This window comes from Zonotrichia albicollis, chromosome 1 (genome assembly GCF_047830755.1).
Source record: "Zonotrichia albicollis isolate bZonAlb1 chromosome 1, bZonAlb1.hap1, whole genome shotgun sequence".
NCBI lineage: Eukaryota > Metazoa > Chordata > Aves > Passeriformes > Passerellidae > Zonotrichia > Zonotrichia albicollis.
In genome coordinates, this window is record NC_133819.1 from 119,947,105 (window position 1) to 119,965,066 (window position 17,962).

General features: G+C 42.2%; 1 protein-coding gene and 7 non-coding genes across 8 annotated transcripts in view; 1 reads left to right on the forward strand and 7 right to left on the reverse strand.

Moving 5' to 3' along the window:
* The first annotated feature begins 5,988 nt into the window (after positions 1 to 5,988).
* The window catches only part of DNAJC5B (DnaJ heat shock protein family (Hsp40) member C5 beta), a 36,711-nt gene continuing 24,737 nt past the window's right edge, over positions 5,989 to 17,962 (forward strand). The window contains exon 1 of the mRNA XM_026790955.2: positions 5,989 to 6,095. Coding sequence (XP_026646756.2) covers positions 5,989 to 6,095 — 107 coding nt within the window. The remainder of the gene's footprint in view (positions 6,096 to 17,962) is intronic.
* On the reverse strand, positions 9,259 to 9,347 carry TRNAY-GUA (transfer RNA tyrosine (anticodon GUA)). The gene is given in 2 exon segments: positions 9,259 to 9,294; positions 9,311 to 9,347. It is a non-coding gene; the product is annotated as a tRNA-Tyr (tRNA).
* Positions 10,036 to 10,108, reverse strand: TRNAA-AGC (transfer RNA alanine (anticodon AGC)). The gene has a single exon. It is a non-coding gene; the product is annotated as a tRNA-Ala (tRNA).
* TRNAY-GUA (transfer RNA tyrosine (anticodon GUA)) lies at positions 10,443 to 10,531 on the reverse strand. Its single transcript is given in 2 exon segments — positions 10,443 to 10,478; positions 10,495 to 10,531. It is a non-coding gene; the product is annotated as a tRNA-Tyr (tRNA).
* TRNAA-AGC (transfer RNA alanine (anticodon AGC)) lies at positions 12,282 to 12,354 on the reverse strand. The gene has a single exon. It is a non-coding gene; the product is annotated as a tRNA-Ala (tRNA).
* On the reverse strand, positions 13,294 to 13,382 carry TRNAY-GUA (transfer RNA tyrosine (anticodon GUA)). Its single transcript is given in 2 exon segments — positions 13,294 to 13,329; positions 13,346 to 13,382. It is a non-coding gene; the product is annotated as a tRNA-Tyr (tRNA).
* On the reverse strand, positions 16,760 to 16,832 carry TRNAA-AGC (transfer RNA alanine (anticodon AGC)). Its single transcript has one exon. It is a non-coding gene; the product is annotated as a tRNA-Ala (tRNA).
* Positions 17,157 to 17,245, reverse strand: TRNAY-GUA (transfer RNA tyrosine (anticodon GUA)). The gene is given in 2 exon segments: positions 17,157 to 17,192; positions 17,209 to 17,245. It is a non-coding gene; the product is annotated as a tRNA-Tyr (tRNA).

Sequence of the window (17,962 nt, forward strand, 5' to 3'; positions counted from 1 at the left end):
ATTCACACCACTGTTAAGCAATGACGCCAGTACCTTCATGCATGTGTATCTCAGCTCCAGGCTTTAAGTTCTTGAACTCACTATGAGCCTGGAAAAAGAGGGAGTGGTAGGAGGAAGGACTGGAGTGACTCAGAGTCCTTCAGTCCTTAGCTCTCGTTATGTGTAACTGGAGGCTTCTGAAGCAACCCCAGACCTCCTGTTCTGTCTGGGCCATGTTTCAAATTTTTTATGTCTGATATTCAACTTTGAATTTCCAGGCATGTTCTGATTTGCCTGGTTTGAAAATACATGCAATGTATACATGAAATGTAAAGTATAAGCCAGGTTTTTTAGATAGAAGAGCCTTTGGGACTAGAACTGTGTTTTAGTTTTGCATTGCCTGCCACAGTGGTCTTGTGGTGCACCATCAGGTGTTGCAATACAAAAACCTTAAAAACTAATGAGAAGAGTGAACAGGTAATAAATTATCTGGTTATTCTTCTAAACTGCATAGCTGATCTGACAAAAGGATTTATGATAATTCAGCAAATTTTGAGTCTTTTAAAGATTCTTTAGAATGTGTTAAGGATACAGAACACCAAAAGGGACAAAACTCCTTAGATTTACTGGGATTGTGTTTGTTTCCTTCAAAGAAATCAGGAGTGCTAGCAGGAAAAGCAAGGCAGATTGCGGAGTGGTCCCGGCTCTGCGCGCCAGAGGGAGCTGCATCCACACGGAACTGCAAATCCCAGTGTGTGCCAGGAATGCAGAGCGGGGATCTTGTAATAGGATGAATATAAATACAAGGGATTTGGATAACCTGGAAGTGATTTTATTTTCTGCCTGGTTTTATTTCTTTTCCCTAAATTTCTTCTTACCGTTAGAAAGAGTACATTTTGTTTTGGTTTGTATTGCAAGAATTATAAAATCATTTCAAAGATAGCAATCAAGCATGTTGATTGAATAATCTGGTTTATTGTGTTGATGCAATGCAATAAAATTAGCTATACCTACTCTGTCGTTATTGTCCTGGGAAAGGTACTTTGACTATGCTATTTTGACTTCTCATAATTATGAAAATCACTCACATTTTAGATTGAAATGTCCTTTGCCTTGTTCCATAGGAAGCTGAAATTAGAGGGAAATTTTGAAATTAAGAATATACCTAAGAACTAGAGAAATGTTAAAATCATATGCTTCACATTAAAAAGCATCCATTTAACAATTTTTTATCAGCTATCCTCTTGTTTTGTTTTTATATGGTCATAATTGTATAATCATAAATATACTTTATATATATGTGATCATCACATACTTTATTATGTATTTGACCATAATTGTATCATATATGTTATATATATAAAAATATATAAAATTATAAATATATTTTATAGATATATAATTCATGTGATCTTAACTATACAACCCATGATTCCTGTCCTTCTGGCTCTGCTCATGGATGGTGAGGGATAGATGTGAATAAAGGAACAAATGTGAGCCTGGAAACAGGTTGGTGAGGGGAAAGTGTTTCAATTTTTGTCTTGGTTTCTTACCACGCAAGTCTCTTTTAATTAGTTATAAATGAAATTCATTCTTTCTTACCACGCAAGTCTCTTTTAATTAGTTATAAATGAAATTCATTCTCCCCAAGTTATGTCTGTTTTGCCCATGACAGTAATGGGTAAGGGATCACCCTATCTTTATCTTGATCTTTGAGCTTTTCACTTTATCCTCTTTTCCCATTCTGTTGAAGGGGGAATGGTGGATGGTGTGAGGTGGGTAGAGGTCCAGCATCCAGCCAAAATCAACACAGTAAAAAGGATATGGTTTGGAATTGGGTGATCTAGGAAATTTTTGAGTGCAAAGGATGAACTATTTGGTTCCAAGGATGATATACCAGAAAAAATTGAGGTTTTAAAGTCTCTGGCATTTATTGTCCTCTCTGTTCCAAATAGAAAGGAATGGCTCTCTAGGTTTTCATGGTGTAAGAGGAGAAACTCCATCAGAATAAAAGTCAACATCCTACACCTTCTGTTTTGATATAAAATTTACAAGAACTCAGGACTAAGACCTAAGGAGACTTCTTCAATTAATCCTGTTTTGGAATAAATTGTGTAGTAAACCTAAGCCATGGCTGATCTTAAAGAAGTGTAATTTAAGGCAAGAGACTGTTTTATGTTTAAAACAATTTAATATATCTGCATGGGAAAAAAAAAAACAAACTCAATACCCTATCAGGAGTAAAGTGCAAAAGAAGAACTAACTCAATACGCAGTTGTCCCAAATTTTTTGGTGTCATTAACTCTTGGATATATCAGCTTTTAGACTCATGAATGTTTTATTTGCTCTTTCATAGATCTTCCTGAGAGATAACCAGCTGGATACTGGACAACAAAAGACGTAATCAGACTCCACTGACCTGTTTAACCCTGATTGTGAAGGACGAAAAGCAGCAGCTGCTTCCTGTGGAACAGCACTTCTGGTGGCACTTGCTTCTTTCCTTCGGGATGATATTGCCATAAGGACATCAAGCTATTGAACTCATAATGTTGTGAGTTTATACATGCCAGCCTGTGTGCCACCACTTTTTGAAGCAGGTATGTTCTTCGAATAACTTTGCCTTATTTTTCAGCACCAATCCAAATGAACTATGGGTATTGTAAGAAAAAAAGGCATATTATTACAACCTCTGTATAAGATGCTTAATGCTGGGTAGTGTAAAATTGGCACAGAAGGAGCTGAAGTTAACTGGGGTCCCATCTTCTTAGGAGATGCAGAATTATTACCAGAATTTGGAGTGTGTTTTAATAGTTTTATTGTCATTCAAGGAAGAAAACAACATCTTCTTGACTTTGTTCTACTGGAACAAAAATAAGTGGCTCAAAAATAGGATTCTAATGTAAATTCAGCCATGAGGAATATATCTAGTACTAAAATTGTGACTGTTACATCTTCCTTAATAAGGAGAGTTTAACTTTTTCTAGAAAAGTATTGTCTTATTGCACTTCTAGTATTTTTATAGGACTGCTTTAAATAAGTAAGAAATAATTTTGAATAGCTAGAGTTAAAGCTTCAAGTTAATTAATCACTAGAAGACTGAATAGGCTATTGAGTCTAAATTTCCATAGCTGACTAGGCTATTAAAATTATTTTATGAGAAAGTACAAATTACATGACCTTGTAGTTCTTCAAAATTAAATCCACCATGACTTTAATTTTGGTTTATGCTTCAGGGCTGTCAGGTAGCTGATCAGCATTATGCCACAGATTTTTAACTAATGCTGTATATCTCTGACTCCACATGATTACTACCATTACCTTGCACATTAACAGGCTTCATGTGCTTTGCATGATTCCAGTGCCAGGATAGATCCCAGGATCATGCTAAATATCCTCTAGGCATGCCATCATGAACAAAAAGCATGTGTTTTATTTTACCACTGCAGGTGGTAAAGTAATATCTAGATACTCATGTGCAATTTCATTTTCTAACTGTTAACTTAAAACCAAAAGTTCAATACATTTAATCGAGGGATTGTTTACCACACTTAAAAGTAGAAAGGTATTTTTTTTTCAGCAGGTCAAAGGACCCCTTAATTGTGAGTTGGTTGATCAGAAAAAGAAAACATCAGAATAAATACTATGTGCCAGAATTACTGCGTGGATTATGTTTCTCTGTGTACTTACACGTTATTTGATTTTCTTTTTAATATTGAATAATACCAAAGAACTTAAAAGTGTTACATGATTGGTTCTGAACCAAAATGTGGCTTAGTAAATAATATATGAATAATGTCATGATAGTGTTTCTAGCTCAGCAATGAGAAGGGTGTAATAAAAGGGAGGGTAGTCTTACCTAACAAAGCTGGTTTACAGAAATTTTTCTTATGACTGGGGTTACAGCTCACTTTTAGGCTTTTTCTGTGATCACTTTTCAACATTTGGAGAGGGGGCCAACATTCAAAGAAAGAAAGCTGTGGTGAAAGTTTTGTTGTGGCAAGTCTGCATCAATGACCTGTAGCTTTCTCTTATGATTCATAGGTATCTATAGCTTGTGGTTTAAATTGTGGTTTATGTAGAATCCTAGAATGGTTTGAGTTAGAAGGGACCTTAAAGGTCATCTAGTTCCAGCCCCCTACCCTGGGCTGGGACACCTTCCACTAGATCAAGTTGCTCAGAGCCTCATCCAGCCTGGCCTTGAAAACCTCCTGGCATGGGGCAGCTCCTCTGGCCAACCTGTTCCAGCGCTTCACCAGCCTCACAGTGAAGAATTTATTCCTAATATCTAATCTAAATTTAGCCTCTTTCAGCTTAAAGCCATTCCCACTTGTCCTATTAGTGCATGTACTTGTAAAAAGTCCCTTTCCACATCTCTTATAGGCCCTCTCTAAATATTGGAAAGCTGCTAGAAGGAGTTTTTGCTCTTTGAGTTTCTTTGTGTCATTGCCTAGCATTAGCAAGGTCTGGTTTAAAAATGTTTCATTCTTCAAATCCAAAAGGATGAACTGCACACTGTAAAGAGGTAGTCAAACCTCTCAGTGAAGAATCACTGGTTTGTCTGCTTCTCTTCTGCAAAAAAGGAAGGAAAAAATATTAAATCTGAAGTGGACTGAATCTGTCAGTCTGTGCTTGCACTATACTTAAGGGTACCATGTTAAATTTATCATTAATTCAATCCTAACTCTTGTATTTCAAGTAATATAGGACCCTGATAGATATCAGTATTTCCCATGAACAATTTTTTTATAAAGTTACTTTTATAATACCTGGGTCAATTCTTGGTATCTACTCTCATCATGTAGGTCCAAATTCACTCCACTGGTTCTCAGGGTCATGGTTGGTAGTCACAGAATCAGAGAGGTTGGAAAAGATCATCAAGTCCAATCTATGACTGAACACCACCATGTCAACTAAACCATGGCACAAAGTGCCAAATCCAGTCTTTCCTTAAACACCTCCAGGGACAGTGGCTCCAGCACCTCCCCATTCCAATATCTAATCATTCTTTCTGTGAATAAATTCTTCTTATGTCTGACTTAGACTTCCCCTAGTGTACCTTAAGGCTATGTCCTCTTGTCCTGTCGCTGGTTGCCTGGGAGAAGACACCAACCCCCACCTGGCTACAATCTTCTTTCGTGGAGTTGTAGGGAGTGGTAAGCTCACCCTTGAGCCTCCTTTTCTCCAGGCCAAAGGCCAAACACCCCCAGCTGCCTCAGCTGCTCCTCATCAGGCTTGTGCTCCAGAACCTTCACCAGCTCCATTGCTCTTTTCTGAACTTGCTGTGGCACCTCAATGTTCTCCCTGAACTGAGGGGCCTGGAACTAGACACAATACTCAAGTCATCCTGAGCACACTGTGGAGATAATGGGGAGAAAGTGCTTGGCCAGTTGTTCTTGGAGTCTGTATGTCTGTTGACAATATAAGGAGTCTAGTTTGATTCAGATTCAAACTTAATCACAATTTAAGCACCTAAGATTGGTTAGACTGAACCTGAGCCCTTGTGTTAAGAAAGCAAAAATTCTTCACTTTGTTGCATTAGGTAATACTCAGAGGTACAGTGCTCTTACCTCACTGTAAAAAGTCAATAACCTCAACATATAGTGGAATAATTCTCCGAAGACTTAGTAAAGGAAAATGTAAGCAAACACAAATAAAACAAGATGGAAATATAATGTTTGGATATTAATGCTATAGCAAATTTATCTATTCATTTCAGTGACAGCAACATCAAGTCTTTAATATGAACAGTTCTGCCCAACACAAAAGCTTCTGTTCCTTAGTTTCTGCTTGTCCATTTTCTCATTTTTTCCTAATTGTAAAATGTATTAAAAGACAGAAGATAATATAGAGGAGATTTTATTCTAGATTCATATTCATGTATTTTTAACCTTTTGCTGCCTGAAATAATCTATTAAAATGAACAGTAAGAAATACTATCTCTATATACTTGCAGTCCCTGGTATTTTAAATGATGTTCTACATTAGCAGCTTTGGTAATGCACTGCTGTCATGGCTGAACAAAGGCAACGTGCTTTGTCAACATCGGGTGAAGCGTTATATGAAATCCTGGCACTAGAGAAGGGAGCAACACATGATGAGATTAAGAAGTCCTACAGGTACGTAAAATGTGCTTTGCAACAGGTCTAAATATGCTTATTTGTCTGGCATGATTATGATGGCAAAATGCTTTGAGTTACCAGCACAGTAGACATTCATTGTCACAATCCTTTCTTCTTTTTAAATTTGTGAGCCTGAAAAGGATCAGAGGTGATGCAATGTGAATCTACTGATTTCATCCCACAAGTAGTCTGTGAATAATCTGAAATATTTTAATCTAAATGAATGAGAGGTCAGACTGTTGGGATAAACTAACCTGGGCTATTTGAATACTGCACCCAGTTCTTGTGTTAGTATTTTTGCTGAAGTCTATTGAAAAGTAAAGCTAATACAAGTGCTGTAATGACAATTTGAGAACTAGAGTAAGAGACATGAGTTCAATCATTTTATCTTTTATCATTTTATCAGAAAAGAAAAAGAAGATTATTTAGAAGAAAAGAAAAAGATTATTTGATTAGAGTGTGTAATGTCCTTGAAGGGGAAAATTGCTAGGTGTGAGATAGTTGTTCACTTTATGAAGGCAGACATAACCAAAAGCAGAGCTTGGGATCTGAAAATTATTTGAGCTGACAAAGAGGTACATGGTTTTAACTGGGAGTGTAACCAGCTACTGAAAAATACTGGCACAGAAATGCTAGTTTCTCTATTGAAAAAGAAGAGAGGACATTAAGAATAGCTTGAGTCAAACACAATTTATCAAAATGGTATCAAATATTTTATTGTTGAAATGTAACAAGACCTAGAAGTAAGACCAGAAGATTTTATGGGTAATTTTGCCCTTACATTTGCTCAGCTGCTGTTGAAAGACAAACAAAATGTAATGTCACCCGTGAAGTAGATGTTCTTGACATTGAAATATGTCAGACATGTACTTGCACTTTTAATAAATATTGTAAAATTTTTATTACAGAATAATTTTGGCTATTGTTTGTTGCATTGTATTACCAGGCAAGCTTAACACAGCTTAACTTTCCTATCAAATGTAAGAATATATCTGAACTCAAAAAAGTTTATGAAATAAATCTACTTGCATCATTCAGCTTGAATTTTGGCAAGACTCTGTCCTCCATGTTTTTGAACAAATGGCATTTCTCCTGCTTTCTGCTCCTAAAGGCACAGATTCAATGAAGGCAAAAGTAGTGAATGTCCAAACTCTTCATACAATGGAAGGAGAACTGTTGACATCCCACGGTTCTGTTGTCTTGCATAATTATATCACTGGGAAAAAAGGATACTATGATATCAAATTCACTTATGATTTGCACCTTCTCTGTTCCTGTAGTACAGCCTGTTTATAGAAATCATCTTCAGTCTCAAACCTCATGTTTTCCAGTTGCTTTTACATTTAATTTTCTGGAAATCCCCAAAGGAGAAAGTTGTCATGGAAGAATGTAGAATGCAATAAACTCTATTTAATGCTGAGCATGAATATGGATGATTTACACAGTGATCTATGGCAAAACTGACAGTGGTGCTTTCTCCATCTTTATTAGTAATTAGAGAAAAAAAAAAGGCACCTTCTGAGTAAAGTGGAAATGTCAGGGGGATTCAATTTTAACAGAGTAGCTGTAAATATTTGCAAGATAAAATGATGAGTCAGTCTCATAGATTTGCTTTAATTATAATTTAATTTATGTTAATCCAAAAATCTGCTGCTGAAATGGTATTCTTTAGTACAAGGTAGAAAACCAGCCATGCCTGATTCTGAGTTTCCTGCCATTATTAATTAAGTCACTGTTAATTATACACCACAGCCCAGGGCAAAATTTGCTTTTTAATAAACATGACAGACATGACTCTGTGATTTTATTTGGAGTTTGGCACAATCTAATTTATCAGGGAGTAAAGCTAATGGGCTTTTAATCAGCAGAATTTCAAAGGAGATCTGTTTATCTTCAATATAATACAAAAATAATTTTAGAATCTTTTTTTTGGCATAATAAATGAAACTGTACTTTGTCTTATGCTTCCTTGTCTGACAGTGAAGTAATATGCAGAGAGATAGATACTGGATTTCTTTTCTTCAGAAGTTTCAAAAGATCCTGTTTGATAGACTACTTACAAGAAAATCATAGACTCATAGAGTGGTTTGTGTTGGAAGGGACCTTAAAGATCATCTAGTTCCAATCCTCTGCCCAGGGTTGCTCAGACTAGACCAAGTTGCTCAAAGCCTCATCCAATCTGGCCTTGAGCACTTCCAGGGATAGGTCATCCACAGCTTCTCTGAGCAGCCAATTCCACTGCATCACCAACCTCACAGTGAAGAACTTCTTTGTAATGTCTAATCTAAACTTTGCCTCTTTCAATTTCTGGCCATTACCCCTTGTCCTATCACTACACCCCCATGTCAAAAGCCCTGCTCCAGCTTTCTTGTAGACCCTGCCTAAGTACTGAGAAGCTCCAATTATGTCACACTAAAGATTTATCTTTCCCAGTCTGAATAGTCCAAATTCTTCTGGCCTTCCTGCCCAGGAAAGGAGCACCATCCTTCTAATTTAATCATGGTGTGCCTTCTCTAGACTTGCTCTAAAAGGTCAGCACCTCTGTGATGCTATATTGATGATTAAGAAATTTATTACAATATGTGTACAGCACTCTTAATGCCATTTAATTACTATGAAGCAAGGAGGGATAATGGCTTAATCACGCCTATGCCCATGGCCTGTTCTACTCCTGATACAGCCTCTGGGTGCACCCAAGGCTCCCCACAGCCACAAGGACCACAGTACCTATGGTCCAGGAAAGGGAATGAAAAGCATTGGAGAATGCAGGCATCGATCCCGCTACCTCTCACATGCTAAGCGAGCGCTCTACCACTTGAGCTAATTCCCCTCCCTGCAGCCTCTCACCCAGCTCCTCTCCCCTCCCAGGCACCCAGACCTGACCCAGGGTGCCCTGCAGCCAAAGATGGAGCCTCCCATTCATCACTCTCATACCACTAACCCATCCAATGACATTCCAACTGGAGAAGACTTTGGCCAACTTCAGAGCTCAGCATCACCATCCCCTGCCCAAGGGCTCACTCAAAACTGCTGGGGCAGTAGTATTCCCAAACTCAGACAAGAGCTCACAAATTGGCACTCATTCTGGGGAGGCCCCTGTGCAGGACCAAAAGGCAGTGCCAGTGCCAGTGTGGGATGTGTGTGAGAGGCAAAAGGTGACTCCTTCGAGCCGGAGTTGAACCAGCGACCTAAGGATGGCCGTGCCAGAGAGCCTACAGTCCTCCGCTCTACCAGCTGAGCTATCGAAGGAAGCATGGGTGTGTGTCCAGGGCCTCGCCCAGCACTTTCCCAAGCTGCAGTGTACCATCATTCTTCTATTACCACATCTTGCTTCAAACAGCCTCAGCTCCTACATCACACCTCCTTGCTCAACACCTTAGTCCATCACTCAAGCAAACTACAAACATAAATGCTCCATAAGCTCTTTGGACATTATCTTCTACACATGGACTCTGTTCACAGCCACACAGACCTTATCTATATCCTGCTGCATTTTCCCTTGATTCGTTTTCACTGTGCTATGTTTTGCTCTCTGCTCAAGCATAAGACAAAACAAAATTACAGCCATTGTTCTGTTCTGTAACTATGCCTAAGCACTGCAGCAAGTCCTCCAAACATCTCTTTCTTCAAACTGAACATGCCCACTCTCCTCAGCTGATCCTGAAAGACAAATCTATCAGTTACTTAAAATTCTTAGCAGGCCTCCACTGAGATTGTTCCATTCCATTGATGTCCTTTTGTGTACTTCACTTGATCCTTGAGAATGTCAAGCAAAGAGTGAGCATAATTTCTTCTGTTAAACTGCCCATAGTAATCCTGATACAACCCTAGAGGTCTGCCTTATCTGTAAATTCAAGGCATGCCACAAATCTCCACAGGGAACAGATGGATCCCTGGCAAAGGGCCCTGTGTCCCCACCAGGGGGAATGAAAAGCACTGGAGAATGCGGGCATCGATCCCGCTACCTCTCACATGCTAAGCGAGCGCTCTACCACTTGAGCTAATTCCCCTCCCTGCAGCCTCTCACCCAGCTCCTCTCCCCTCCCAGGCACCCAGACCTGACCCGGGGTACCCTATACCCTAAGCCTAGGCCTCCCATTCATATCACTCTCACACCACTAACTCATCGACTCATGGTCCTGCAGGAGGTGACTGCAGACAGCCCCATAGTCAGAATCACCATCCCCATGCCCAAGGGTTCACCCAAAAATGCCTTGCCTGGTTATCTTCCACAGCTTAGGCAAGAGATCACAACTGGGCAGCCCATTCTGGGGAGCGCCCTGGGCAGGATCAGAGAAAGGCAATGGTGCCAGTGTGGGATGTGTGTGAGAGGCAAAAGGTGACTCCTTCGAGCCGGAGTTGAACCAGCGACCTAAGGATGGCCATGCCAGGGAGCCTACAGTCCTCCGCTCTACCAGCTGAGCTATCGAAGGAAGCATGGCCTCATTCCCAAGGGGACCTCACCCTGTACACACTCAGCATTTTTCCTAAGCCACAGTGTACCATCATTCCTCTGTTACCTCATCTTCCTTCAAACAGCCTCAGCTCCTGCATCACTCCTCCTTGCTCAACACTTTACCCCATCACTCATGCAAACCACAGAAATGTCCTTAAGTTCCTTGGAAGTCATCTTCTACACATGGACTCTTCTCATGGCCATACAGAGCTCATCCATGTCCTGCTCCATTTTCCCTTATTCCCTTTTACTCTGCTTTTTCTCTCTGCTCAAGCATAAGAGAAAACAATTATAGCCATTTCTCAATTTTGTGACCTACATTGAAGTACCACAAGGTCATCTGCAAGTCCTCAGAAGCTCTCTTTCCTTAAACTGAACATGCCCACTCTCCTCAGCCCATCCTTAAAGAGAAATCAAGTGATTCCTTGTGATTCTTGGTGGCCCACCACTGAGGTTGTCCCATTTCATTAACGTCCTTTTCCATACCAGGCCTGATCTTTGAGAACTGCCAAACTGTCTGGGTTTAAGTCAAGCTAAGTGGGTAGACACTTTAAAACTAGTAACTTCCCATTTATTTTTAGCCAATCCCCTTCCACCAATAAGTAGAGAGGAAGATGAGTAGATCTAAATGAAAAATAATTTTACTAAAAATGTGAAATAGCAACAGACAACAAAAATAACAATAATAATCACTAGTTGCAAAGTTTCTAAATCCCACAGACTCCCTGCAAACAAGGAGAAATTAAAAGCAGCAGAGAAAACCCTCTGCCCAAGATGGCACCCTCCATGAAGGATTGCATGTGGAGAGACAAAGACAGTGGAAACCCTCCCCCTCTTTCGAATGCTTGTGGACAGAGAGAACAAAAACAGAGCAAAAAAAATCCCTAAACAACACAGATACCAAACATCCATGATTACAAAAAACTCCCTCTGAACAACAAGCAGCTGAGAATATGGGCAAAACAAAAAGAAAATCTGGATTCTAAAACCAGACAATTGCCCTTCCTATCTCTCTGGTGGCAGCAGCTCTGTCAAAAAAGGCACTCCAGCAGCTGAAACTCAATCCAGCTAGAACTCACATAGGGACTTCACCTTTTCATGAGGAGAAACAGCAGGCATTTGGCAGGGGTGACTCAGATTCCGTGCCTTCCCACTTCCACTGGACACTGCTGGCAGGTTGGAACAGCCATGCTGAGTGGGGCTGTTGCGCTTTTCTTGGTGTGACGTTGTGACTGTAGACAGGTGAAATTTGCTTTGAAGCAGTCTAGGACCACAAAATGTGGCTCCTTGGAAGTCTGAAGCAACCCTCTCAGGAAAGAAAACCAAGGGGAATTTCTACCCACTCTGCCTCAGCTCTCTCCCTGCAAGAACGAAAAGGAAAGAGCAAAAACCAAGAGGGAACAGAGACCTATACCTGAGAGATCCAGGCATTTGGAAGATCTGGCAATGCCACAGCCCTGCAGTTCCATTTCCAGCCACAAGGCTCTCCAGAGAGAGTAACAATTCTGGGCACAGATGGATATGGAATGCGGTAACGTTTTGGGTTACCTAGGACACAAGCAAGGAAGGAGAAAAGCAATTAATCCATTAAACTGCCCATCGTGCTCTTGATGTCATCCATCTCTGCAAACTCAGGGCACACCATATATTTCTCCACAGCCTCCCCAGAGGTCAGATGGATCTCTGACAAAGGGCCCTGTATCCATGCAAGGAGGAATGAAAAGCATTGGAGAATGCGGGCATCGATCCCGCTACCTCTCACATGCTAAGCGAGCGCTCTACCACTTGAGCTAATTCCCCTCCCTGCAGCCTCTCACCCAGCTCCTCTCCCCTCCCAGGCACCCAAAGCCTGTCCCAGGGTGCCCTGCAGCCAAAGCCTGAGTCTCCCGATCATATCACTCTCACATCACCAACCCACCCACTCACAGTCCTGCAGACAAGCTCCATGGTCAGAACCACTGTCCGGTTTATCTCGGCTGTTTGAGGGGCCTGGAAGGCGCGGGGGTGGCCTTGGGGCAGCCCGCGTGTTGAAGGACGAGAAGAGGCTTCAGTTCTTCTTTCTGGTTTTATGTTTATTAATTGTTTATCTAAAAGATGTTCTTTCAGCCTAACAAAGATCTGCTCAGCAGTCAGCCATGGGCACACTGTCTCTGCCCTCCCGGGCAGCCACGTATCTTTATACCCATTGTGACGTATACAATATTTATCATTTTTCCCCAATACCATCTATTGTTATAACTCGGTGTACTCTCAGCAATAACCAATCCAGGAGTGCCACCGTGGCCAAAGAAGATGGAGGAGAAGAGGAACAGAAGGAGGACAGGACACACCCCAATTCCTCCATCTTACTCCTCCAAACCCCCCTGTATATAAATCTTAAACCTTGTGTCTCACTCTCTAATTAACTAATCCCTTCACCATTCTCCCTGTGAAGCCCTCATCCTTGTCGTCTCCTGTGTAGGGTTAAAGTCCTGCCACCAGACACTTCTGGCAACATTCCAGGAGTCCCGAGCCCCCCCCAGGGTCTCGGAGGCTCAGCATCTCAGGACTGAGATCTTGAGATCCAACAAACCACCATCTCTTGCCCAAGGGTTTCACCAAAAAATGCCTTGCCTGGTTATCTTCCACAGCTTAGGCAAGAGATCACAACTGGGCAGCCCATTCTGGGGAGCGCCCTGGGCAGGATCAGAGAAAGGCAATGGTGCCAGTGTGGGATGTGTGTGAGAGGCAAAAGGTGACTCCTTCGAGCCGGAGTTGAACCAGCGACCTAAGGATGGCTGTGCCAGGGAGCCTACAGTCCTCCGCTCTACCAGCTGAGCTATCGAAGGAAGCATGGCCTCATTCCCAAGGGGACCTCACCCTGTACACACTCAGCATTTTTCCTAAGCCACAGTGCACCATCATTCTCTATTACCTCATCTTCCTTCAAACAGCCTCAGCTGCATCACTCCTCCTTGCGCAACACTTTACCCCATCACTCATGCAAACCACAAACAGAAATGCTCCAAAAGCTCCTTGGACATCATCTTCAGATCCTGCTCCATTCTCCCTTGATTCCCTTTCACTGTGCTGTCTCCAGCCCTCTGCTCAAGTATCAGATAAAGGACAGCATTTCCTCGACTTTGTAATCTTCTACAAGCGTGAAGGTCATGCCTAAGTCTTTTGATTCTGTCCTTTGACAGTCTGAACATTCTCACTGTTCTTGCTCATCCATGTAGAGCACGTCCCTCCACTCAGTGAGGTTCTCGGTGTCCCTCCACTGAGATTCCTCCATTCTATTGATGTTCTTTCCTGTGTGTGGAATCACCTGCTCCCAAGCATCCTGATGGCCTTTTTCTGAGGTCACTGCACATGGTCCAATGTGTCTTCTACACAGAGGCATAAAGTTGGGCACTGTCATGGCTTTATTTTGCAGGCCATTAAACATCACACAGCTGATCACTCATGCCCTTCCTCAAAGTGGGAGTAAAATTCACAGGGTGAGAAAAAGATGGTTTATTAGGACAGAAAAGAAATGGAAAGTGAAATAACAACAACAACAATAATAACAATAACTCTAATATTAATAGAACTAAAGTATACAAATCACATGATGCACAACACTGTTGCTTTACACCCAATGAATGATGCCCAGTGAGTTCCTGAGCAGCAGCTCCCAGCCATCTTTTCCCCTCATGTATATACTGAGCATGACAGCATATGGTAGGGAATATTCCTTTGGCCAGCTGGGGCCAACTGTTCTGGCTGTCTCCTCCCAACTCCTCCCAAATCCTTTTTTTCTTTCCCTTCTCACAAACTTTGTCTGCTGCGTTTCCCCATATGATGAAGTCATCAATGTATTGCAGGTGTTCCTGCTCTAGTGCAGTCTGGTTAAGTCCATGGAAAATGGTAGGGCTGGATTTCCAGTTCTAGGGTGGGTGTACTGGATACCCCTCCAAGTGAAAGCAAATTGTGACCTGACTCTGCTGCCAAAGGGATTGAGAAAAACATGCTAGTGATATTGATTGTGCCAGGCCATAATCTGGCTGCCTTTGATACAAACTGCCTCCAGTTTAAATTGAAGTTCTGGCCTGTCTGGCATGGCATCACTTAGCAGCAGCATGGCTTCTTCAAGGTACTATAATCTACTGTTGGTCTCCACTCTCAATCAGATTTTCAGTGGCCATGTGAAACTGTTACAGGGTGAGCAAGTCCTGCTGACCCCTCCAGGCCTCCCCAGCTGACCAATCAGCTTTTACATGGAATCAGGGGGTCTTGGTTGGTGTGACCAAGACCACCTATATAATATAGGGATGAGATGGTTAACACCTCATTTATGAGTTCTTCCTCTTCTTCCCCTCAGTCTGCAGCCACCTCTCTTCCTCCTCTTCTTCTCTGGTCCTGCTTTGGATCAGTCTTCCTCCTGCTGCTGACTCTTAGAAGAGGCTCCTTCATCCCTTACTAAAGGAGCTGACTTCTACTTCCAGTATTTCTTCCAGTGAAGATGGTGTCGGTACAGGTGGGTCCTTTGGTCCAGATGCAGTGTCTGTCACTGGGACTGGGACAGCCAAAGTGCCTGACATTTTGTCATCAGATCCAAAGACCTTATCCCCTTGAGGATACTGAATAGTGTTGAATAGGACTTGCTAGGCATAGGCCAGGCCCCAGCATGTTGCAGTGATTTCTTTCTCTCTGGAATTACCAGGCTAGCAGCATACTTCTTCCAAATATTTCACTAGTTTTTCAGGATTCTGAACTTATTTGGGGGTGAAATTCCAGAATATTGGAGATGCCCATTGTCATACATACTTGCCTGTACTATCCCACACATCCTGCCACTATATATGCTCAGGCTCAGGGCAATTATCTGGGTGGTACCCTCAAATAGTTGTTTAACTCTAAAAAAGGCCTGAAATACAATCAGGAGACATAGTAATAAGAACATTCTCCTTTGAACATCCTGACTATATTCAGAATTCTCATGAGCTATTGTAATTACCCTGGAGGAGAAAGGGAAGATGTGGGAAGTGTATGCCCCACAGATTGCCTCTAGGAGGAAAGATAAAGGATGTAATTAGGAATAGTTGCCAATAGATGGCTCTAGAAGTATGGAGAAGATAACAATACTTGATTACAAATAAATTAGTCTCATGACCATCAGTTTTATCATATCCTAAACCAGTGTTACAAAATTCGACAACATGATAACCTTAGCCCAGCCCCCAGAGGTGATAAACAGCACAACAAGAAACATTCAGAGCAAGTAAGATGTTATGTAACCCAACCCTGAGAATAGAAATTTATTTACTCACAACTCTGAGAGCAAATAAATCAACATCAGGATTAGCTATTATTACTGTAATTTAATGAATGCTTAAAATAAATTTGTTTTAATGTACTCTAGTCAGATTTGTCATTTTCTCAACCCTTCAAGCCCAAAAATTATGTTGGGCACCAAAAAGGGTGTTGTGGTTTAACCCAGCAGACAGTTAAACCCAACACAACTGCTCACACACCCCACCTTCAAGAGGGTTTTTGGAGGGAAATGGGAGAAAAAAGCAAAATTTGTGGATTCAGAAAAACACAGTTCAAAAGAACAGAAAAGGAAGGGGGAAATATCAATAATAATAACAACAGAAAGAGATTGCACAAAAGAAGTGACACACAACACAATTGCTCAACACCTGCAGAACAATGCCCAGACAGACAGTTTATAAGTAGTGGCCCCAGTAATCTTTCTCCCTAGTATATACTGAGCCTGATGTCATGTGGTATGGAACATTCCTTTGATCAGCTGGGGCCACCTGTCCCATCTGTGTCTCCTCCCACTTTCTTGTGCCCCCCAGTCTCCTTGCTGATCGGATGGTGCAAGAAGCAGAAAAGTCCTTGGCTTTGCATAAACTCTGCTTACCAAGGTCTATAACAGCAGTGCGTAACCAACATTATTCACACCCCGAATCCAAAACGCAGATATTAGGAAGAAAATTAGTTCTATTACAGCAAAAATCCAACATCAACCTATATGTAACAGTACACAATACTAAATGGCATCTATCCAATGAAGAGGAAAGTCAGATAATACCGTCTCTCAATCCAGAGGCCTTGCTCCTGCAGAAGTCTAGGATGCTGTCCTCCACTTTGGCTTCCCAGGATTCCTTACCCTTCAGAGGGTAGGGGGACCCTCACCAAAAGGCCCTGTATCCAGGCAAGGAGGAATGAAAAGCACTGGAGAATGCGGGCATCGATCCCGCTACCTCTCACATGCTAAGCGAGCGCTCTACCACTTGAGCTAATTCCCCTCCCTGCAGCCTCTTACCCAGCTCCTCTCCCCTCCCAGGCACCCAAAGCCTGTCCCAGGGTGCCCTGCAGCCAAAGCCTGAGTCTCCCGATCATATCACTCTCACATCACCAACCCACCCACTCACAGTCCTGCAGACAAGCTCCATGGTCAGAATCACCATCGCTTGCCCAAGGGTTTCACCAAAAAATGCCTTGCCTGGTTATCTTCCACAGCTTAGGCAAGAGATCACAACTGGGGCAGCCCATTCTGGGGAGCGCCCTGGGCAGGATCAGAGAAAGGCAATGGTGCCAGTGTGGGATGTGTGTGAGAGGCAAAAGGTGACTCCTTTGAGCCAGAGTTGAACCAGCGACCTAAGGATGGCCGTGCCAGGGAGCCTACAGTCCTCCGCTCTACCAGCTGAGCTATCGAAGGAAGCATGGCCTCATTCCCAAGGGGACCTCACCCTGTACACACTCAGCATTTTTCCTAAGCCACAGTGCACCATCATTCCTCTATTACCTCATCTTCCTTCAAACAGCCTCAGCTGCATCACACCTCCTTGCTCAACATTTTACCCCATCACTCATGCAAACCACAAACAGAAATGCTCCAAAAGCTCCTTGGACATCATTTTCTTCATGAGCAGATGGACTCTACTTAGGGCCATACAGAGCTCACCCATGTCCTGCTGCATTTTCCCTTCATTCCCTTTCACTGTGCTGCCTTTTGCCCTCTTCCCAAGCAGATGACACATATGGCCACTCTACTTTGAAACCTCCTCTAAGTCAAAACATCTAAAAGATCTCTGAACCTCTCTTTATCTAGGCTAAACATATCCACTCTCCTTATCCCATCCACACAGAGAAACTTCTCCATTCCTTGAGATTCTTGGTGGCACTCCAGAGACAGTTCTCTTTGACTGTTTTTCTGCTTAGAAGATGTCCAAATGGGGTACAATCCTTTAGATAACTTTTGATGTTTATCAAGCAAAGAGGGAGAAACCTCTGTTAAACTGCCCATGGAGACCCAGATGCCATCTTTGCATTCTGGATATATTATGAGCACCCTCAGGTCCTGGCAAAGGGCCCTGTGTCCAAGCAAGGGGAATGAAAAGCATTGGAGAACGCGGGCATCGATCCCGCTACCTCT